This window comes from Cygnus olor, chromosome 9 (assembly GCF_009769625.2).
Source record: "Cygnus olor isolate bCygOlo1 chromosome 9, bCygOlo1.pri.v2, whole genome shotgun sequence".
Lineage (NCBI taxonomy): Eukaryota > Metazoa > Chordata > Aves > Anseriformes > Anatidae > Cygnus > Cygnus olor.
In genome coordinates this window covers 25,194,858-25,218,270 of record NC_049177.1, presented here as the reverse complement: position 1 = coordinate 25,218,270, position 23,413 = coordinate 25,194,858, and the positions used below count along the sequence as shown (strand labels likewise).

At 45.8% G+C, this 23,413-nt stretch overlaps 1 protein-coding gene across 5 annotated transcripts in view; it reads right to left on the bottom strand.

Moving 5' to 3' along the window:
• The window catches only part of VEPH1 (ventricular zone expressed PH domain containing 1), an 85,604-nt gene that overhangs the window by 24,269 nt on the left and 37,922 nt on the right, over positions 1 to 23,413 (bottom strand). For all 5 annotated transcript variants that reach the window (XM_040566750.1, XM_040566746.1, XM_040566747.1 and 2 more), the window contains 3 exons: positions 19,373 to 19,593; positions 13,585 to 13,794; positions 12,081 to 12,475 (listed from right to left, as the gene is read on the bottom strand). In XM_040566750.1, coding sequence (XP_040422684.1) covers positions 12,081 to 12,475; positions 13,585 to 13,794; positions 19,373 to 19,593 — 826 coding nt within the window. The remainder of the gene's footprint in view (positions 1 to 12,080; positions 12,476 to 13,584; positions 13,795 to 19,372; positions 19,594 to 23,413) is intronic.

Sequence of the window (23,413 nt, the reverse complement as noted above, 5' to 3'; positions counted from 1 at the left end):
ATAACAGCATGTTAGGCATAACCTCATCAGGCTGCTTTACTAGCTTAAAATAACGATATCACTTTGTAGTCCCTTTGAACAAGGGCAATGAGCGTTCCAAGGTAAAAGGCACGGAAAACAGGAGGTGAAGATCCTTAAGTGAAGACCTCGGTGCTGCACCCGCATCACCCAGCTGGAGAGCTGGGCTTGACGGGGGGAGAACAACCAGTCCCAGCGGCTGCTGCCGCGCTTGCTTCCTAGCTACGGGCAGAACAGACGGACAGACAGACAGAAGACAAGCCACCCTGCAGCAGCTGATGAGCTGTTAGAGAGTGATCCATGTGCAGAGCTCCCCTCCCTGACCTCTCCTGAGGCTCCGTCCTGCCGGCACCTGCAGGGGGAAGCCAGGCGTGCACAAGGCAAGCAGCGAGCCCACGCGTGCTCCTGCGAGCCACCGGGCAGGTCTCCCAGTGCAGCACCCGCGGCGTGAATCATTCACTGAAGGTGGCTGACACGGGCCAGCTGGGCGAGGAGCATTACTCGGTCTCGTGCTGTCCTGGTGAGTCACAGTGCAGTGAAGGTGTAGGAATAAAAAGCTGCAAGGAAATAGTCTAATCGGAACAGTAAGCGGTAACATTTTGGAAGTGCTGTGGACGTACTGACAATGGGAGCCAGCAAGAAGGAAGACTCTTGGGAGGCAGCCTCTATGTCCAGCCTCTGTGACCATCTTGAAATCCTTGTTGCGAACATTTTTCATCTAATCAAGATGTGAAAGCAAGAGAGAAACGTAATAAATATAGTATTTCACATACAAGCATTGCGTGAGAAATGAATTTATCAGAAGCACAAAAGGTTGGGTCTCCAGAACCAAAATATCAGTGGGTCAAATTGTCACTGAATATGTGACAAATTCAAAGCCTGGGCTGCCTGAACCTGCCCAGTATGCTGCAGAGGGAGCTAGTGGCTGTCAGGGGCTGGGAGAAACTTCAGAAGCTGGCACGTGGAACCTGCTCTGTTACCCTTTGACAAAGCTGTTTGAATTTGTCGAGGAAAGGAAGTCACCTGCAGCAAGTGGGGACTGCTGGGGCTCCACTGCCACGAGGAGAAAAGGTGTGAGATGTAAAGGCAGAGGAAGATTAGAGTCAACAAAGAACAGCAGAGGCACTACACACGCTGCGGGGAAGGAAACACGGGCCGAGGCAATGCATCATGTTGGGAAGTGAAGGCAAGAACTAAAACTGACTGTACAGGCACTCAGAAAGGGATGAGAACAGTGCTCCTTCCTCGGGGTAAGGCTCACAAGTTATAATTGACAGCGTTACAGCTGATGAAGCTTGGATTACCTGGACACCACCGGGTTGCTCATCAGTCCATAACCACAGGCGGGTGCACGAGCCAACGTGGGGCCAGAACGAGTGACGCTGCACGGAAAGGAAAGCTGCAGGCGCTAGAGGGTCAGAGAGACGAGCTGGGAGGCGAGGAGGAACTTGGAGGAAGTTTCCTTCGCTGTGATACAGTGATGGGAAGAGGAGCTGAAGCGGGGCCACTGCTCCCGGCTTCACAGAACATACCAGGGACGAGGCTGACTTGCTGGGCACTCCTGCACAGCAAGGTCCTGGGCTGGTCTGAAAAAATGAAACCACCCAGGAACGTTGCCTTGGTTGAAGAAGGGAGAAATCTGCAGGAGGGGGAGCTTGATGCCAGGCATCGGGCATTTGCAGACTGCTCTTTGAAGAAGGTAACGTTGAGTTGTGCATTTTGACTAATTCTGACGAATCTGGGAGTGCGGTTTGGGCTTTCTTAATCATCTGGGCACAAACCCACTCTAAATTCAAAGGAGCACCAAGATCTACAGTGAGGCAATACGGGAAGCATATGATCGTAAGCCTTCAGCACTGGAAAGCCGAGGCTTAAAGTTAAGCTAACAAAGATGTTAATGCTGCTAAACTGAGATAATAATCCTGGAAAGAAAATTACCTTAGCTGCAGATCACAAATGCACCGTGCCTGCGAGCAACACTCCCACCTTAGCAGGAAAAAAGATAGGGCAGAAAATCTCTACTACTCTTGGCTAAGCAGCTGTGGGGAAGGCCTGAGTCTAATCTAATTACCCAAGCCACTAACCTGACAGTGTTCACATTCAATATACAAGAGGAATTTGGGAAACTGAAGGGGTTAATTAGACCGACCCTAAGTCCTGGGACGTATTACAGCACAGAACTAAACGCTGTCTCCAAGGAGCCTGCTGACAGAATGCTCCTCCACCAGCATGGTCCAAACTAAAGATCCCTGGCTTATGCATCGCAGATGCTAACAAAGAACCTTAATTTCAATATACTCCCCCAGACGTAGAGGTTTGGCTTTGGTCCACGTGTGTGAAAAGTTTAATGCTTCATTATGAGAAATCGCTCTTAGCTAAAAGTGACCATAAAGCACGTTCTGCCACTGCTAAAAGGAGCTGGCAGTCAATGCCTTCCTCTCCAGTGAGCACGGCGCTTCTTTTTTCATTACAAGTGGAGGAATTGACAAGAAACCTGGGAGGCATGTGAAGGCTGCAGGCCAGCACTGGAGTGCCTTAAACAATTGTGCAAGGCAGCAGAGCCCGGAGCTGGAGCTCCTGTCCCCCACATCACGTCCACACGAAGCCGATGAAGCCCCAGCAGTGCCGTCTGCCACAGAAGTCACTGCAGCTGTGGGCAGAGGGCGGCGGAGCCCCGGGGAGCAGCCGAGAAAGGGCACTTGGTGTTAGGTGGGACTGTGCTCGATAGGACCGCGAAGGAGGTTCCTAAAGGCCACAGAACAAAAAACTGCATGGGATTTATGGAGGGACACCAAAATCTAAGAAAACGCTTAGCAAGACACTGGATGACATGGAAAAAATGCTGAGGCTGATAACGCATGCCAAAATAAACGTCAGCTCAAGCACTGGAGCCCGTGCTGGCTGAGCAGAAAGCTAATTCCTGGAAAAAAGTAACATTCGTCTGTCAATACCAAGTGAAAAAACCTCCTACTCAATTCAGACAATATTCAAACCTTTGGTACAAGATGAGCAATTACTCATAGCTGTTTCTACTACATTTGATATGCTGAATGTGGCAATATCTGGTAACAAGCCAAAATTTACTACACGCAGCTCTAAATTGATGGCACGGAACTGCTAGTTTCAACACACAACAGCTAATCTCAGCTGTTCCACAGTTAGTGGGAAGTGATATTAAAATAATAAACCTATTTCTGATGAAAACTAAGATGACCCTGATCCCTATCTAGCAGCGTTTCACTGTACTTTGCTCAACTGCCAACCACAATGTCACTACCACGGCCATTTATTCTTATGGTTGTGGGAGATCTTTGAATAGGCAAGGCTAAATGAATTTCTTATCATCCAGGCACATGAAGCTGCCACCGTTTCAGACAACTAGTTACGCTGTGCCATTTCACAAAATGTTTAAAATGGAAAAAATTATATGGTGATTTTAATTCGCAGCAGCAGCAACAACTGATATGCAAGACTGATGCACTGGATCGACAGACACGGCAGAACACCAGTGCAGGATAACCAGCAGCCCGTTGGATCACACGTTCCCCACCAACAACCTCAGAGACAGACCTCTAACTGAAAAAACTAATCCTAAATCACACAGGGTGAGTCACCGTCCTTCGAAATTTGACAGCATCCATTGAACTGCAACCATGTCAATAGAGCTCTCTTCTTCTACATCCCACGTAAAAACATTGCAGATATTGTAAATGTTACTCAACAGGCTATCGAGCCTGTCTGGTTCAAAACGCCCCCCAAAATGTTTGTATTATATAGTATTATCCTACCACCCAGCTGTTGTTAGACTCGTTTGTATGCTACATTTTCATTTTTAAGAAGCTAAACCAAAGCACTGTTTCCAGAAGTGAAAATATAACTCTTTACAAGCATTTTCCCTCTCATGCAGGCATTTCAATTCAGAGTCTCCGCACTACATCCCACTGCAGCACAGAGTAGTAACATTAACTGCTTCTTGATATTACTAGTATAACATTACACTTTTATAGTATCTTATCCAAGGATCCCAGAGAACCATGAATTAAACCTCAAAGCACCCATTGTAGCAGGCCATTTTTGCTGTACCTTCTGGGTAAGTTAGAAGAGTGGCAGGCTCATTTAGGAGCGAAGCACGCACATAACACATCCGTGTTCATACTTGTGCTCAGACACTCTCTGAGAATGGAAAAGGTACTTCCAAAACCAAGTGTAGAATTAACGAATTACATGTACTTACGTGTTCAGTATACACAGTTTAAGAAGATACATTTTTGGGCTTTCCTAAAGCACATCTCCATACATTGGCTGAGCTTTAGGTAAGCTACGTTGCATACTTTTTCCAGTCCCTCATTGCAATGATCTATGAAACACTATGAACCAAATCTCAACCTTGTGTAATCCCGGCTGATCCCAGAGGAATTAAAGCAGAGATAATAATGCATAGCAAGACCTATTTGCACCTGTGAAACTTTAAGGCAGCCATTTCTAGGGAAAACAACTCATTGCATTTGCATTTGGCAGTGCAGAGCGGCTGACAAAGGGGAATGTGATGGCTGAACAGGGACCAGGTTCACAAGGGTAGCTAGGAAAGGGGAGCAAACAGATTTTTGCTTAGGATGAGCAAAAATAAATCATTTGCAGGCCTGAATCAGAGAAAAAAAACAGTTGAATTCACATAACAGGAAAGCGCACACAACTTAGAAAAACACTTCATTTAGTGACCTGTCCCACCTGACCTAAATTAGGATTCATGGAAACACCATTTCAGCCATCAGAGCTGTGACTACCACATGGGGTCATAAAAGCTTTAACTGCAAAAAAAGAAGACAACCCAACAGACAGACCTGTTTTAGGACTAGCTTAAGAGTGCTAGCCCTTGGAGCTGGACGACAAATATGGTCATTTTACTTGGGCCAGGAAAACCCCTTGCACTTGTCAACAGACACCAAAGGATGATCAGGCTCCCCTGGAAACACAACTGCTGGTCAGGAAGCACTTCTCACCACGTCTTCTGGTAAGTCCCAAACTCCTAGCAAGAGAATAAGCACCAACTTGTTTTCTTCTACAAGAAACAAGAGAATATATGTTGCAATTTTAAAGTTCACTACTAAGTGCTTGTGCCTGGGGAAAAAGAATATAAGCACAAGAATTTGTCAGAGTTGTTGCTTGTTGTTTACTCCAGCTTACCATGTGGGGGTAGCCAGGAGGGATATAACGTAGTCGAGTAGGTACAGAGTTACTGGCTCTGGGAACAATTCACGCATTATTTGATTTACTGTGGTAATCCTTTACTATTAAATAAAGTCTGTTAATAGGAGTAAAAGTATGCTCATAAATTTCCCAAATAGACTCAAACCCACCCATAAATGTGAAACTGGAGAATAAGAAATGGATACAACTTCTTAAGTGTCAAACCATTTTCAGCTTCCTCAGTTTCCTTTTCTCTTCAGTTTAGATTACAGATAAGGATGCAAACAATACATATGTTTGTAGGAGAAAAGAGTAATTTTTAAAGCAGTCAGCTTCAAGAAATTAGTATTATTTGGAGCACTACTAGCTTTACATGCATGCCATAACTCAGTTCAATGGGCACTTCCCCCAGTAAGTCATCCAAACTACAATGCAGAGGTACGATGTCAATGGGCTCGGGGAGCCCACTACAATGCAGTCAGTACGCAGGGTTCAAATCTGAGCGGTAAAAGCCATATATGAGAACATACAGATTTGCTTAACTTCATAACATTTTCTGACTCTCTCTTCCCTGTCAGGGTCATGAAAAGCCTGTGCCATCTGGGAAGGTCTGCCTCTCTCACGTCATCCCATCTTCAGCTGCAAAAGCGCGCTTCCCTTTCTGCCTGAATCGATGACTGAAGCGCAAAGAGCCCATGATGCCCATGCAGGACAGCCAGGTCCTGGGGAAATGTCCCCATCCCCATGGCCACCTCCACTCGGCACCCGCAGCCTGGCAGGGGGCTGCTGCTTGCCCCATGGCACGGGCACCAGCCACGCAGGGCTCTTCTCCCCTACCGAAATCGGAGCTCAGGTGTAGCAGGCAGGGCAGGGTAGGGCAGGGCTGTCCTCCTGCTGAGAGCGCTCCTCAGGGAAGCACAGGGTCCATCCTGGTCCCCACCACCGCTCCCAAGTCCAAGCCCTCTCGTTTGCCTTTGAGGAGCGCTAACAAATCCCCTTCGGGAATCCCTCTGCTATCACCAGGTAAATCACATCTGGGGGTCGGCCTGTTCCAGCGGAGGCTTCCAGACCAGCACACCAGCTGCTGTCACCGCAGACGCGAGGGCAGGCCGCTACGAGCGCCTCCACACCCCCGTTACGCTCCCCGCACCACGGGGGCTCTCTACGCAGCCCAGGGCCCAGATCGCCGCGAGCACAAGGGCCAGCCCGCGCGTTCATGCCTCCATTTTCACCGCCTCACCTGACATTTGGGATGGATTTGAACGTTAATACCAGTTCCACAGGATAAAACACCAACTAATATTTCTTTGGCCTAGCAGAAACGGAGCTGATCTCTGGAAACGCTGGCCTGAGCCCGCGCAGCGCCGCGGTGCCGCTGAGGGAGCGGAGGTGCATCTGGTCCCAATCAGGCCGGGCCAAAGGAATGCTGGAATCGATCGGCCCGGTGCAGAGGCGAGCACTGCAGGGGACCAACGAGCTTTTCCATCTACTCCGTCATGTGGTACCAATTAGCTCTCGGTACAGCATAAAACATAACAACAACCAGATTTCGGGCCAGCGTACTGCAACCTGTTTCCCCTGCCGCCGCCTCCTTTATCAGAGTTCTGTCATTAAGCCCACAAAATATTTGCTGTTTATATTTCCTCCTGCAGGGCAACTAGGAGCCAGGAGCGGCTCGCTACTATAAAGCGGCTATAATATCGTTCCTTGAATTTTTAACGTGGCTTCAGTGCCCGAGAATTGAGTGATGCATCCAATGTCTCTGGCCTCGGTCCTTCTGAGGTAGAGAGGCACAAATCCTCCACTGCCCTCTGTGCACACACACCGTGTTTTCTTTCCGGTGGCTTGCTTTGCACTGAGCTGTGGCATTAACAGTGGTGTTTTTATCTGAACTGTCTGAAGAGCCCCTAGAACTAGAGGAAAGACAGGGATCTTCCCTCAAATTATAGCCAAAATTAGCAGTTCCACAGGCTCGTGTCTGGGAACTGTTTGACACCAGCCACTCGCTGCCAGGGGCAGGCCATGCAGCCACGCATTTGATCCGCTATCCCTTCATGTCTGGGAAAGGAGAATACATCAAGACTTATCCAGCATGCAGGGGTCGGGGTGAAGCCCAGCGAGGCTAGAGCAGACGGAGCCGCCAGCTCCATGCTGCATGCAGCAGAAGTTGGACTAAACCAGGTAAGATATTGATTCAGGCCTTGGCTGGGTGGTGTGGCACTCCTGAGGTCAGCTCTGGCAGGTCACACCACCATTAATGACCAACACAGAACACGGTTTCTTGTTCTTGGTCACTGAAATTCCAGTGGCACCGAGGTGGTGGAAATCCTTCCCAGCCTATGCTGAAAAGCAGTAGCAAAGCTGGGGAGCGTTCAGGAAATTAGAGAGGCACAGCTCTGGGCTGCTGCCATCAGCAAGATCCCGGAGGTACCGATAAGACAGAAGATCACAAACCATCTGGAAAAATATGGGCTGATGAAAGCTGCTTAGCTCCACAGAAGCTAAAGCATTCGACAAATACAGTGGCCTTTTTTTTTTTTTTTTTTTTTTGAGGGAAAGGTCCACAGGATTAAGAGGATTAAAGTGATGAACATGATATAAAAGAATGTCTCAAGTTGCTTAAAGCAGAGCAGAGATGAGAATCCATGCAAGGTGGTTGAAACTAAGCGGTAACCAAACCAAACCATCAGCCCCAAGCTGAAACAACCTAAAATATAAGGATTTTTGTGGTTTCAGATGCCTTCTTTATGCACCATTTTAAATCCCCTCTCACACTGCAGTGTAAGTTCCAAAAGATTCACTCATGCACGTACACACGGACCCAGTAGGTTGTTGGATCTTGTCCATTCTTCAAAACCTTCTCAACTTGACCATTTCCTTAGCCTAAGATGTTCTGCACCCTGCTTGCGCTGTAGCAACATCATCCAGTTCACAGCTCTCCTCTGCCTGATGCACATGTAGCCCAAAACTGTAAATACCAAATGGGATAACAGAGCTGAGGACATGTCAATGTGCACGGGCGGCATCTTCAAATTAACTGTCACAGACTGACCGTGGATCCCCTCTTACGGTTTTTAACCAGTATCCCCTTCAGAGTTGTAAAATCCATCACTCGAGACAATATTTCATAAATTTTGACTATAGTTTAAATTGAATGAGCTTGTAAATCAACGAAGAGACTGAAAAAATGCATCCTGTAAAGGAAAAATATTTTGCCACGGCTATGAAATACATACCAAATGCATGAATCAACAAAAAAAGAAAATTTGCAGAACGGAGCAGAGATGTAATCAAAGACACGCAGGGGAACTGGAGCGGCCAGCAGATCTGCCTCCCGACCCACACTCGGTCTCCAGTGCCTGTGACGCTGGAGTTGTAGCCACAGGCTGGCTGGTAGTGTAAGGCAGGGATGAGAAGCAGTAACGTCTTTTATTAAACCAATGGGTGGGTGTAGAAGAACCAGGAATGGTTGAGGGGCCACCAGCCATTCTTCAGCTGTGTCAAACCCAGAAGCCAGCCTCTCCAGGTTTCTTTAATGTGCTTTCAGAAGTCCTCCACAACCTCCTCTGGCAGCGCAAGCTTGTAGTGCTTCTAGAGAGCTTTTCCTACTGTTTAAGCTGCATCTTTCTTGTTGATATTAAAGCTCATTGTCTTGTTCAGCATGGGCTGTACCTTTAAGTTTTACACATAGCTGAGAACCATTATCATATCCTCCTTCAGCCTTCTCCTTTTCCAAGTAAGTGCATTTTTTTTCCAATTTTCCTCACAAACCATGCTTCCCTGACCCACTGTGGGCACCCTCCTTGCTTCCCTCTGCTGTCTTCAGTGCTCGGGCAGCACCTGCAGGGCATGTTCTCCAGCTATGGAGGGATCAAATCAAGTGACTTCCCTGTGCACGCAGCTGCCTGCAGCGCTCGGGGATCGTGGGTGGGTGGGATGTCGACTCCAATTCGAGCAGGAGCCCAGCCAGTGCCATAACCTGGTGTTAGCTCGCAAAGGGTGAGGAAAAGCTGTAGGTGAGGAGTGCAAGAACAGGACAAGCAATAATTTCCCTTCCACTCACCTCACACCTCCAACTGTGGCTCTGGCATTTCCAGCGGCAGGGAGGTATTATTTTGATAACTCTTGAACGGCTCTAATCCATGAATTTACCTAGTCGCTTCTGAAAACAGGTACACTTTCAGTATAGTTAATGCACCGCAGCAATCAGTTCTGCCACTTATTTACGCGCATCCAATTAGGTGTTACGAGGCACCTATTTTGTATATTTTGAATGTGCTTCCTGCTGACTTCACTACGTGTTCTCTAGTATATGCATTAGGACAGACAGTGAGCCTCTCCCAGCTAGTCTTCTCTGTCGCTCATGATTTTACAGATCCCCATCACCCTTCTCTTTTCTGCAGTGTGCAGTCCCAGTCCAGTTCATTTTTCTTCATTTTGAGGTCTCCAATTAAGCTCATACTCCCCTTAACAGGTCTGCCTTGCCCTTCAAGCCCCAATTCATGCAGACAATGACATAACGCTGTCATCACGAGGTATCTATAGTTCTTAATTCTTCCCTGGTCCATTTGCTTTTCTGCCTGCTGCCGAGCACCGAGCTGAACGTCCTCTGTCATTCTGCAGGGCAGTTATGCCGTACCTGGGGAACCTTCGTGAGCTCCCCACTTACGGGAGCTAACGCTCAGCACTGCTGCACCCAGGCCTGACCACGCTGCATCCACCAAGCCTGGGCGTCCCAAACAACAGTCAAACTGCTTCTGTCCGAGCCCCTGTGCCTCACAGCATACTTCTGGGGACGGCACCCAGTCTCAGTTTTAAGCAATGAGGAATTTACCATGTTTACAGGCAGTCTGGCCAAAGGTTAAATGCCTCCAGCATCAGCAGTACAAGCATGGTTCTGAATTCTGCTCAAGTGCACTGAGCAGAATTTGGCCCATCACTGATGAGAAGTTCTTGTCACTGACGTTGACACTTTTGACCTGAACGTGAGCTGCCACTTGACAGCCCAGGAAAGGCATGACTCTGACAACAGGGTGGAATTTGGGGAAATTTGCACTCTCCGTTGTTAGCAATCTGTAGCACTACTTTGTTGCAACACCGTTTGCCACTGTTTCCTCCCAGTTCTCTTTCATGGTGAGACATTGCTCTGAGGTGCCTATCTTTTTATATTTTAACTCCTTTATGGACTAAATTTCCAGTTCGAAAATTCCTACATAACCAACATAAAATATTTAGAAATCTGTTAATATTTTCCAACTTTTTTAGTATTTTCTAAACATTTGATTTGAAAAGTAAAAACGGATACATTTGAATGAGTCTTTACAGTGTGTGGGAATCATAGAAGTCTAGTAACTGCCAGGTCTTTGATGGAGTGCTTTATGTAATATCTGAAGTATTAACAAAGCTGTCCCCTGTGTAAGGAGCCAGACTGCAGTTCTTTGAGCGTATTTAGAATGAGTCACATAAATCTCCTGTTCTGCACATGTGTCCCTACTCAAAGAATTTCCCTAAGAATGCTAGTTGCGGATTTCCAGGAAATTACAATAGTTTGAATGAATTTTGAAATAGTCACATGCTTAGAACATACCGTAATAGGTACTTCAGGAAGGAAATGGAGCAATATATTTAGAAATATTCAGTGTATTGCACGTGATTAATGCAAGATCACAGCATTCAGCGCTTCAAGCCGGATTGTTCACTCTTACTTTTCTATTGTATTTTTATGAAACAAAAGTTTTATCAATAATTCTAACAAATAACTATTTCAAATAGTAGACCTAACACTTGTCATTATTCAGAAATTCCCGCAGAATAAATATTAAAATATATATAGTTATATCCCTTTTTAATGGGTGGAGCCTGCTTTTCACTTATTGACTATTGAAAAAGTAAACAAACAGCTGATAAGATATTTGATGGAAGTTACACAGTATTAGAAGATGACATTTTAAGCAACTGCAATTTAATTTATAGAGTCAGCTCCTCCTTACCATCAACGTGACCCATGAAGGGTTGGACTGTGAAGTGCCCACAATCACCAGCAAGTAGTTAGATGCACACAGAACTGTGCTAAAGTAACCGACCACTGCTCATTATAAGCAAGAGGCTTACAACCGAACCTAAATAATTTTCCTTCAAAGAGCATAAAGGACCTATTTTGCAGCGTGTTGCACCCCTCCCTCACCCTGCAGCCTCACAAAAGCAGACAAAACAACCTTCTCGCACTTAAAAACAGATACCTGCCTGCCCTTGATGAAAGCAGAAAACATTAAAGAAGCCTAGGGAAGTGGTGAGGTAGTATCCAACCCAACCTGGAGCACCAGGATCTCATTTTATTGCTTTCAAGTAGCTTCTTTTCGGGGATAGAACATGCCGCAGGGAGGTTCCTGACTTGCTTCATCACTGGTGTAACTTGTAACTCATCTGATTTAACAATGTCATGTTAATGAGGGAGATCCAGGTCTGCTCTAGACCAACTCAGCAGGCCAAGAAGGACGTTTAAGTACCAGCATGTGCTACAAGTCCTGTCCTGTGCCCTGCAGGAGTGCCCGCAGGCGTCCGCAGCCCTCATCAGCAGCCCCGGCTCTTCTGCCTGGGCTGTGACAGGTCTTGCCCTCTTCTAGAGGGCTCAGGTTTTAACTTTCCTGGGAGTTTGGGATAGGTGAGAGCTGCACTATATCCCTGAAGTAAAACAGCAAAAGTCTTGGAAGATTTCCAAATACTACAATTTGTGAATGGTGTTATTTTATAAAACATAGCTTCCTCCCCATCCATAAGCTCTGTGCTATAGGATCTTTGCTGCCCATTTGCCTGAATGCTGTGATGACATTCAGTGTCGTGCTGAAGTTGTAGCCTGAAAGGCTCAGGCCTCTTACCTTCAATAACACACTGGTCAGGGATAGGAATTTTCTTCCCCATCTCCATGACGTATGCTTTCACTTTACCCAAGTTTTCCTTCAAGTGCAAGTAGAGTTTGTCTTGGTATTCTGCAGGACTCTTCAGCACCTCTGCGCTTTCTTCATGGGCCTTTTCTCTAGTGGATTCTGGCAAATTTTCTGATTCTGTGTAATCAATACTTTGGTGTGAAACCAAAGAATTTCCCAGTTGCATTTCTTCGGTATCAACACCAAAAGGTAACTTGTCATTTTCTTGGCTAATGTAGATCTCGGTGAAGGAGACACCCGCAGGTACGTCCCCGTTCTCCTCATCTTGTCCACCATCTAAGTTTACCGACTTCATGCGGACTGCATGCAAAGCAAGGCTTTTGGACCTGGAAGGCAAGTAAGGAAGGAAAAGTGCTTTGGAACAGAGGTAAGGTAGAACACAACATGCTGAGCAACGAGACAGAAATCATTTGAACATGTGCTCTTCCGAGTTACCTCTATGCAGCCAGTTCGGAGAGCAGAGTGCAAGGCTAACTTAGCCAGAGGCAAATACCTTCTGATAAATATGCATTTCAAAAGCAAAATGCAAGCCAGTTTTAATAAGCAAATGAAACTAAATAATACCCATATATCACAACATCTGCGTGCCATGGAAGGAGCCAGTCAACCTATCTGCAAGGAACTTAAAACCCCAGCACTGCAGCATATGCTTTATTGATCACATCATAAAAATGCCATCCGGCAGAGATTTAACTGCACCAAACCTGAACCTGAACCAAGATTCAGCCTCCAGTTCTTCACTGCCCCATATCTGTATGCCAAACATGAAACTGAAGTCTCCGTAAGAGCAAAAGGCTAGAAGAGAAGTGCCTGAAAGCGCACAAGCAGAGGTGATGTGCGCTTGCAGGGACACTGGCTGTGAGGGCACACAAGTGGCCGTGCCCTTGTCAGAGCTACAGGGGACGAGGCAGTGTCCCAGCCTTACCAGGGCTGCGGTTACCTTTGCTGTCAAGTTTACGGCAGAGTCTCTGCCAGAAACATTGGAGCAAGAAGAAGCAGCCTTGGCTGTGAACCTGTGGAGCACACACGGCCAAAGAACTTTGTGGGTGCTGGTGAATGAGGGGCCTCGTCTCACCCAGGTCCTGGGAGAGTCACACTCGTCCCAGCACGGAGCACGGGCAGACCCACCGACACAGGATTTGACGTATATCGTTAGCAGAAACATCCAGGAGAGGTCTCTATGCCTTCCTTTCTACAATTATCTGTGTGTAAACATTTTACTGACCTTCCTGCTATTTTAGGGCACAGAACTGATTAAAAAAGTAACTTTGAAAGATTTCACCAGCCTTCAAATTCACAGATATGAGACTTGGTTCGAATTAGAGTTAGGATGCCTATAGCTATCATGCAAGCAGACCAATTTCTCAATGTTTGAACCAAGTTTTCTTACAAAACCGATACTCACAAAAACCACTCGTGTTTTACAGAATCATACCTGTTAAATCTCATATCTTTCCTTTCTTCTTTAGAAACCTGGCCTAAACTGTATCTTCTTACTGAGCCAGGAGTACTGTTGTTGATGTTTATTTTTTCTTCAAAAGCCTGTATCTTAACTTGAAGCTTTTCTTCTTCTTCATTTCCATTCATAACAGATTTTAAATCATCCAGTGGTACAGGCGATTCTATTTCAATATCATTTTCTGTCCTAAGAAAGCAGAAAGCAGAGATTTAGCTCTGGCACACTTTGCTCCTAGGGATGCTGACACTGCATTTCCGCCCTTGACCCGTTATGTGTCTGCTAAAATAATTATGTTTCAGCAGAGATTTTCATAGAGGTTGATTAATCATTTTCAGAAACATCTTCTAGATCAACATCTCTGTCAGATGGATCAGAAACACTGAACATCTCTGACAACACTGGATTAGAAACTGCATGTGCTGTATCTGCATAAGCAAAAAACCTCTTTTCCTGATAGTCCCATAGGGAAAAGGTTTTCAGCTGAACTTAAACTATTCTTTCAAGCTTGCTAAACAGTGACTTATTGCATTATTTTCATAAACCAAAACTAGAGCTAATTGTAGAGTTTATAGAAGTCTGTGGTTTAAAAAGTTTGACAAAAGTACACGCAGTTTGTACTGACTTAATGTGCTCAGAGTAAGAAAAATATATTTTAAAATAACTCTGCATGGAAAGAAACAGGCTCAGGAAACTAAAACCTCAGGGTACCGTGCTGGTTCCTGGGATGGAAAACAGCACACTGTCCCTCCCAAATCCCAGCTTTGTGCAGCCATGGGGCCACAACTTTCCGAAGTAACCCAGACTCGAATGAGTAACCACATCCCACAGGTGTTCAGAGGTGAAACCAGCCTGACCCGTACAACGTTCAGAAACTCCGCAACCAGAATCCTCCTAGAGAATGAAGGGATGTTTGGCAACATTTACTTAGTTCTGCAGTTCAAAAATAAGCTCATTTTCCTTTTACCCCACCCCACTTATTTTGTTCTTCCTTTCTGCCCCCCTTAGGAGCAAACATCTGAATGGCTCAATCTGTGAAATATGGACACAGAAAGCCACAAATGAGAATTTTAACACACCACTTTCAAAGCAACAGTGTCTCAACAAGTCACGCTCACAGTTGGGAAGCCTATTAAGAAGTCCCAAACACTGCAAATTACTAATAGTGGAAACAAAGCATGCTTGGAAAAAAACACAACCAAACAAAAAACAAAACCAAAAAAGAACAACTGTGAATACTGAGTGCATCATGAAGTGTGCTTTTTTGTTTGTTTTGATAAAGGCAGTTCAGGGTATTTCTCAGGAGAGTTGGCAAGGTTTTGTCCTGTTTTGTTTTCAAATTTAGGCAATACCTCATAATATATTAACACCGCAGAACATTTTAGAAAAAAATATTTTTTTCTAATAAAGAATCACGGTATGACCTTTGCTAACAAATCTTCCTGCAGATGTAGGATGAGATTTAATTCCTTAGGAAACCGTCACTCCAGCAGCTCTGCCACCAGTGCTCTCATTGTGGGAAGCAAGCACTAGGAAAACATCTGACACGTACATACACATACAGCCCTCTGGCTGCAGAGTGGGGATGGATGGATGGACTGAATGGGTTTATGAATGACAGCCCCAAGCCAGCAATCCTTGAAGACGTTTGAAAATGAGAACAGACTTTCCTAACTGCACCTTTTTCCCCCAGCATTCTCCAGTTGAACCCTAGTACCTTTGTGAGGGAAACACAAGAAAATGCTTCTGACAAAGAAACGCATCAATGAATCCTCTTGCCATGTGCACAGCAGTAAATTAGTAAGTACAAGGCTCATCACTGGTGCTCACACCCCACCTTGGTTTTGACCCAGCTGATACCCAGCATTTCGAGCAACTGCGAGCGCTACTGGCTGCGGGATGACGCACGGCGTGGCTCCTCCGGGGCACCACCAGCTCTCACGTGTACCAGCCTCACACTCGCATCGATTCCCAGGAAGCCAAAAGCACATGCCCCAAGAGAAATGTTCAATGAAGCCTCCACCCCACGCCCAACGGGCTGCCTGGCAGGCCTTCCTGCTGGCCTCCCCTTGCAGCAACAGTAAAATAAACTATTGTTTGAAATCTTGGCAAGAGGCACCCAGTACATTGCTGAGGTTGCTGCAGAAGGATCAGCTTACACCAAAGCTTGGAGCGTTTCAAGAGGAAAAGGATGCACAAACTTATCGTGAATCATAAGGACCTTGCTGGCAAAGACCTCCATGTTGCTGTGCTCCTCACTGGTGCACTGCTTTTAAATGCTCTTTTGCAAATTTTAGAAAGACACCAAAATATACAGGTCAGCAAGTCAAGAGTGATGTATTAATTTGAAGAGTATTTCTCCAGAGCACCAACACCATTACCAGCATCTCAGTCAGGTGCTTAAAATGGGCAGAAGAGCACACAAGAATAGAAATTGCTAAAAATACACTGAGATGGGACTGGTTCCAGGATTCAACTCTGTTTGGAAGTAACATGAATGGCTCAAGTGCAGGTCCTCGTGGTTCATCAATGTACTGCCATAATCACCTCCTTAAACACGACGGAAGTGCAGCTTTGAAGAAGGCAAGCGGGGGATAGCACGGGGCAGACAACGAGGGACTGCTTGTCAGAGCCAGCAGAATCTCCAGCTCACAGTCAGGAAGCCCATCAAGAGCTTCCAAATATTGCTAGCAACCGATTATGGAAACGTAATCAGCCAGATATGTCCAAGGCTGAGGTGCTACACGGAGCTGCAGACTGCATCCTCCGACAGGTCAAACGCACGGCAGCTCACAGCCTCAGCATCCGTAGGTGGTAACGGGGGAACTAAAACACACGGAAATCTTAGATGTTATCCCAGTCCTCCTCACTGCTACAAGTGTTGATTTAAAGGAGGTCAAATACTGTACAAAACGAAAGGCAAATGAATGCTAAATGATGCTATGTGCTAGACCTACGCTCTCCTTGAAGGAAGAAAGAATTTCATCCAGCCACCAAACTGAGCAGCAGTTCTTACCCAGAACGATGGCTTGGAAGCACCATTACATTTTCCTTCTGCCCTTTCTTGCCTTCTTTTAATTAACCATGCTACACTTGTAGGTTAGATCAGTCCATTAAGACTCTGCATGTGTTCTTAAAAAGCCCCTCTGAGACTGAGTAGCTTGCGATTTTGTGACAGTGAGGGGCAATAGAGCATCACATGGTTTTAATTACACTCTCTACTAAACGCATGTAAAATTCCCAGTGTCAAACAACTCCAAGCCAGCCATCACTCTGAAGAAATCAGTTTCTTCTTATGTAAACACATGATTCTGGAAGGAATGGTTATAATCCAGCCACACATTTTAAAACCCTGTTTTCCTTTCACAGGGCAAACACTCGGGATTGCTGCTCTTTAAAAACCACTGCAGCTCAGTAACTGCAGCAGCTCTGCAGCCAGGAGTGGATTTCCATGTTGATCTCTGGATCCTCCCCACTTAACATTATTGCACTTAACACAAGTCAGAAGAAATGCTGCATAAATCAGTGGAGAGCTCTCACTTTACCCTTAACTGCTGCTCTATACTTGTTCTTGTGTGAGTTAGCTGATATTATGTTTGATAAAGGTTTGAAATGCAAAAGCAAATAACAAATCTATAACTGCAAAAAGTCTGCCTTTCTCTCTGCTCACTCACAGCCACGCTGAGGACCCCAGCTGCCAGCCTGAAAGGACCAGGGTCACGAAGGATAAGGCAGACGATGCAGGAGAAATCAAGTGGAAGATGGCAAATAAGAAATAGTCCCAGAAAGGTTGGTTTGAAAGGGTCCAGCACAGCAACTGGTCCAGGAAAGCTGCGTGTGAGGCAGACACCCCTCTTTGTCACCCAGAGCAGCATCAGGAACAGGCTTTTATTCGTATTTTATTCTGGTGAAGCAATACGAATTGCACCTGCCTTGTGGTGAGAGCACCTGTATTGCATCAACTACCTGAGCTCCTAAAAGCAGCAATTTATCACCAGAAATATTAAAAACTGATAGCAACAGCAAAACAAAAAGTGTGGAGGAACTTGTGTTTTAAGTTCCTTCCACTGCAGATAGAAGGTCAAACTCTACCCTCTCCTCCTCTCATAGGATCCACACATAAAATTGTATTTTGCTTCTGTAACCATGCACATACACAGCTGAAACAGCTTCTACCCCTCAGCAAAGCAAGTCCTTAAAGGGGAATTTTACAGAGAAATAGAGAAACACGACAACAACGTTCTAACGAAAACCTTTTCCTGTTGTTTTTTTTTTTTTTTTTAGGGTGGGTAGATCCGCTCTAGTGATAAATGTCATGCACAGAAGATAATAAGGAATAGGAAAACCATAGCATTTTAGCAAATAAAGTAATTTCTCTATCATAAATCAAGTGACCAGTCCTGGGCTGCAAGAGTAATTATTACGCTTTGTTACTGAAACCTCAGTTCCTGTCCTGTTTCGTTACAGTTCCCATAACATGTGACATTCTTCTGGCCCCCTTCGCTGTGACAACTTGCCTACTCTTTTTTGTAGTTGAACTTGACTACTTTGAAAAACACGTACGTCATTTCATGCTCACTCAGTTATTTCCACTTAAGCTTTTTCACTGTCTTCAGTGAAGCTTTTCACAAAGCCAGTTCTGAGGGCTCTGTTTCAGCAGATTTCTGCCACCAGGTGATGTGTGCACATTTATTACAGCCTTGTAAAATAAGTGGCTATATCGGGGTTCCTCTCCTTTCTCATTTTTAACTCTCCAGGATACCAATTAATTGTTTCTCAAATGACCTCAATGTTTTGGCTTCAACCCTACCAGTCTGTCTCCAAAGCTATCCTTCATGGTTATGAGTTTTCTGGCATCTGTGTTAAATTTTATATCACAGGATTGCTATTCCTTTGTGCCCTCCTGACCTATTTCAGTATACGCAGTGCTAATTATAAGTCTGTCCCTAATTAAAAGCGACTACTATCAGATATTTAACTGACACGTTCTTAATGTGACAAATGCAGCAGTGCTCCCAATGCTTTAATCTCAGGATACAAGTTTAAGGAAGCTAAGTGCTCAGAACATTTTTGTACACGCTTGAGAATATTTTTTCAGACTTGTTTAGCAAACCTTTGTCACAGAGCTGTGCCAGTCATTGTTCTCCTCAGCTTCAGTGGTTATCTTCTAGAATAAACTCAATGATAATTGTGTAGCCTGACTTCACCGATTTATTTTTAACTGAAGCTTTTCAGATTGCCTTAGTCTACTTTTCTGGGATGTAGCTTTCTTTCTGTTCTTTTGTAAGTGCTAAAACTTTAACAGCTTCTTTTTTCTCCCTTGCCAAATGACACAGCTGCTGTTGCGTGATGTTCAGAGGCCATTCTGCCTGGTAGCATGCATGTGGCATTTGCAGTGCACCTAGGCTCTTACTGACATCCTGGAACTATGGATTTCTGCTTTAGTGTTGATCGTCCTTATTCCTGCATTTGAAACGCATGCCTCAAGTTACTTCTACAAGTACGGATGTTCTCCATTGGGTGTCTGCACGCTTACCTGACCCTATAAATAATGCAATCCAATAGCTGAGTGAGTATACACTGGAACAATACATGAGAGATATCAAGATCAATTTGAACATAGAAACGTAGCAACTTACAGGAACTGCAGTACAGCTTATTTTCAGCTGGATGCTCATTCATTGCAACTTGAGTATATTTAATATAAATTCACACTGCCTCGCACAGCCCCTGGGACTGCCCCTCATCACACAAAACCCAGCTTTACCTGGCTGCTGACACGTTGTCATTCTCTAGCTGTCGGACGAGGAGCTTGGCTATGGCAGTGAAACTGTTGCTCATGCGGTAGATATCTCTGCTCTGGGTGCCCAAGACGCTGGAGAAGGCATCAGTGAGACTCTTAATTTCCAGTAAAAGGATGTGGTGAAATGAGTGCTCCATGTTGGCCAGATGGTTCACCAAATACATCAGGCACATCCTGGCTCGCTCCTAGACAACATAAGGAGATAAAAAAATTTTTAAACAAATGTATTCAATGTTTGCTTGCACAAGGCTGGTTTGTGTGCATGCTGCTGATTGAAACATTGCCATCAGGGAATTAGGGAAAAGTGGCTACCCCACGACTAACAAAAAGGCAGCTGCACCAAAAGCACAGTTTACTTTTGCGTGCTGTCAACATCACACGTGTTCGGCTTGGTGCTGCCCAACCTGGCTTAGGTTCAGTACACCTTTGTCTGCTCCTCAACCCAGAAACGGAGTCCCCAAAGCCTTTGGAGGGCCCTGCATTGCTCTAGGGCAGTAGATCAACCTGGTTCACAGATCAGAGCACCAGCAGCAGCCTTGGCTCCCATTTCTTCTTTGACGAGCCTTGTGAGCCTGGCCAAGCCACCTCACCTGCCCCATAACCCAGTTTCCATGCTTGCTTTTCTTTCTTTTCCTTCCTTCTAACTCCCCGCCTGTTTCTGGCAGGCAAACACTCGTGCTCGTGTGCCCCCAGCTCAGCAGGGAGCAGACCCTGTGGCTCAGGGCTGCTCTACACGGCCCATGGCCGACTCCATTGGTGTGGCTTTGTTACAGACCCATTGCATTTATGGGCTAATTTCCAGATTATTGCCTTGTCCACATTATCCTCCACAACTGCAACCACTCAAGAGCCACCAGGCAGTTAGAGTGAGCTCTGCGCATGCCACCAGCTGTGACAAGCACATAGCCAGGAGCAAATACCCATTTTTCCAGAGCACAAAAGTGTTTCCCAATCATGACTTCCTTTCTGGATCTGTCGGGTGTTGCCCATTTGCTATATTTAGCAGTGTCACCCCAGACCCTGTCTTCACCAGTGCTCCCCAGACCGAGAGGGACTCCTGCGACGGCGTCCTGCAAAGGAGGGCCAGGCACGGGGCTAATGGTGAGGGGTTGGAGGGCCTCAGAAATCACAGGGGCACTCTCCTTCCATTGTGCTGCATCTAGGAGCAACGCTCAGATGAGACCCATGACTAACACCGAAACAAAGAGGGGTTTAAAGTGAGATTTCGTTTTACGATCTCGCCACACGCGATAAGCTGCTGTCTGGCAGCTGTATCAATCCCTGCCAACACGCTGAAGTCTGATATGCCTGCCGTAGCCAAAGTTTTGCTGGTCAATTTATCAGCAAGATCACATCCCCCACAAATTACAATTAAAGGGGCTGCTTCAGATCATAGTGTAAGAAAAAAAAAAAGGCAAATATTTGCTAACAAATACGTTATCTCTGCTTGGCAAGTGCACACAGTTCCAATTCCTAGTATCTCTGTATGCACATGGGCAAGTTCTCACACTAAAACACAAACCCTGACGGCAAAGAAATGCATGAGGGTTTCTTTGTTTTGTTATAATTGTTCTAGGTGTATAAGGTTCCACAACCCTAAAAATACCTAAGTGGTAAAAGCAGCAAAGAGAGAAGCAATTAACTCAGAGCTCATATCGGATCCTCCGCTGGGATACCAGCGCATGGCTCCCCTTAGCGAAACCCACTCCACACTCAGCAGATCGTTACAGAAACCTGGAGATGTTTTGCTGTTAGAACCTGTGCTGAAATGCAAGCAGAAGCACTTTAGGGAAAAAAAAAAACAACAACTAAATCTCTTCTTCCCAAGTATAGCAGAAAAGGAGGGGAAGCTGCGTGCCATATACATCCTCCCAGCACTGCAGGGCAATAGCGTTATTGCCTAAGATTTCAGAAAAAAACTCCAAATTCTTCTGGGACTGTGTAACAGGAGAAAAAACAGTGCTGGAGGTTTAATTCCAAGTATAGCTGGGTCATAAAAATACACGGGAGACTTTGGCAGAGCGTTGCCCAAGTATCACGGCTGAGACACTTTTTGAAGGAAAAGTCAACTTCTTTCAAACAAAAGGAGATCGGCTACGCCGTGCCATGACAGAGATAAATGAGCACAGCTTATCGGACAAATTGCTTCCCCTCAGCTGTATGTAGAAAAACTACGGCTACTTCTTCAGGCGGGCTGGGCTGGTGTGACAGAACGGGCCTTTTTCTCAATGGTTTGAAAGGGGCTGACTTTTTGGTAAATATTCACTAGCTTATTTGGAAGACATTCCTCCCTCCAAGAGATAAACATAGGCTCAATTAACATTTAAAACACATTTGTGTTTCCTAAACAAACTGTGCAGCAGACGCAGCTCGAAGAGAAGTTGTGACCCTTTTCATGTCACTTTGATCCAGCTGGAATGTCTCCAGCCACGCTGAAACGCTGCTACTCGCCTGGAGTGAGGTAAAAGAACAATAAACTCCAGTGAGTAATATAATATGGAACTGTTACACAAAACAAAATTACAGCAAAATAGCTCAACATGAAAGCAGTTATTATCTCCGCCGCAATTTTTACCCCAAAATATTCAGAAAGCCTGTTTGGACATACATAACCCATTGTTATTTCAACTGTGCTTGTTTTCTGTATTCATGTGCTTTATCATAAGCTTATCTCGCGTTTTATGGCGTTACCTCTGCCAGTAGGTGAAGATCTGAAATACAGGCAACAAGGTGTGGCAACAGAGTTTGCTTTTTCTTAAAATCAGGCTCAAGGGACTACAAAAGAGACCACAACGATTTCAGAAGAAACTGCAATTCCCAGTTTGTCCAAAACATCTTAATACATATATATATATATATATATATATATTTCAGGAACTACATATCCAGCTGACTCGTGCTGATGGTGTTTTGCTTTGCACAAATTGCTGGTCAAGGGACACGTTCTGATTGCAGCTTCACCCATGAGACTCCCCCTGACATCAGGGGAAGCAGTGTGCATAAACAAGGGGGACCTCTAAAATAAAGGGATCCGTTCCCAGCCAAACCTCTCATCTCTCCAGGGGTGTGCCTGAGCTGCCAAGGGGGAGAGAGCAGCTCAGGAAAAGCACGAGAGCTCGCTTCTAGAAGCCAGCAGAAGACATTTTCTGCTCACGTTTGCAATCTGTATTACGAAGGGCCAACCCCCAACCCTTGCCACCTCTTTTCACCCAGTAAACCGCCCAGTGAAATAAAACACCAACAAATAAAGTTCCAACACCGCCGTTATCATTTTGTTTCTCGCTTGCTTTGCTCGGCCAGCGAGGGGTTGCTGGTGCAGGGTCCCGTCTGCGAGCAGCAGCTCGCGGTGCATCTGCAGCACAGCCCCGTCGCAGGAAACGGGAGGGGGCGAAGCGACCGCAGACGTGTTCAGGAAGGCACGGCCGAGATAAGGGACCCCATCAGCACGCACGGGCGTGCAGGGACCGCTGTGCTGCTCACACGTTTCTGCCGGGCCTACATAAATTAGCTGGCTGCAGTAATGCTCGTAACCGAGCAGTTCCTCTTAGATCAGTGTTACTTGAACAATTTCTTTTGGGTAGACTCATTTTTATCTGCTGAACCTTTACGATCGGCCCAGCTTTTATGATGCCAGATGTGTTTCTGCTATTGTATCACAGGCTGGGTGTCCACACTGCCGCGAGCGATGCCTCGCACATCCGTGAATTTCATGGGGCACTCACAAAGGCTTCTCTCCTCCCCTCTTTCAAGGCGCCCAATCTGCACGGGAGCACCCACAGACAGCGCCCATCCCTTTGCTGACGGTAGGGTGGGGACAAAAATCTGCAACAGGAACAGCCAGAGTAAAGCAAGAAAAAGAAAGCTTTATGGGGAGAATGAGATCTGTGTGTTTCTGAACAGGTGAGAGTGGCAGGGACCCTTCGGTCACTGTCTGGTCTCCTGCAAACCCTGGACCAGTGAATGGCCCTCCAAATAGCTCCTCATACCCCCAGAAAACTGTGGAAC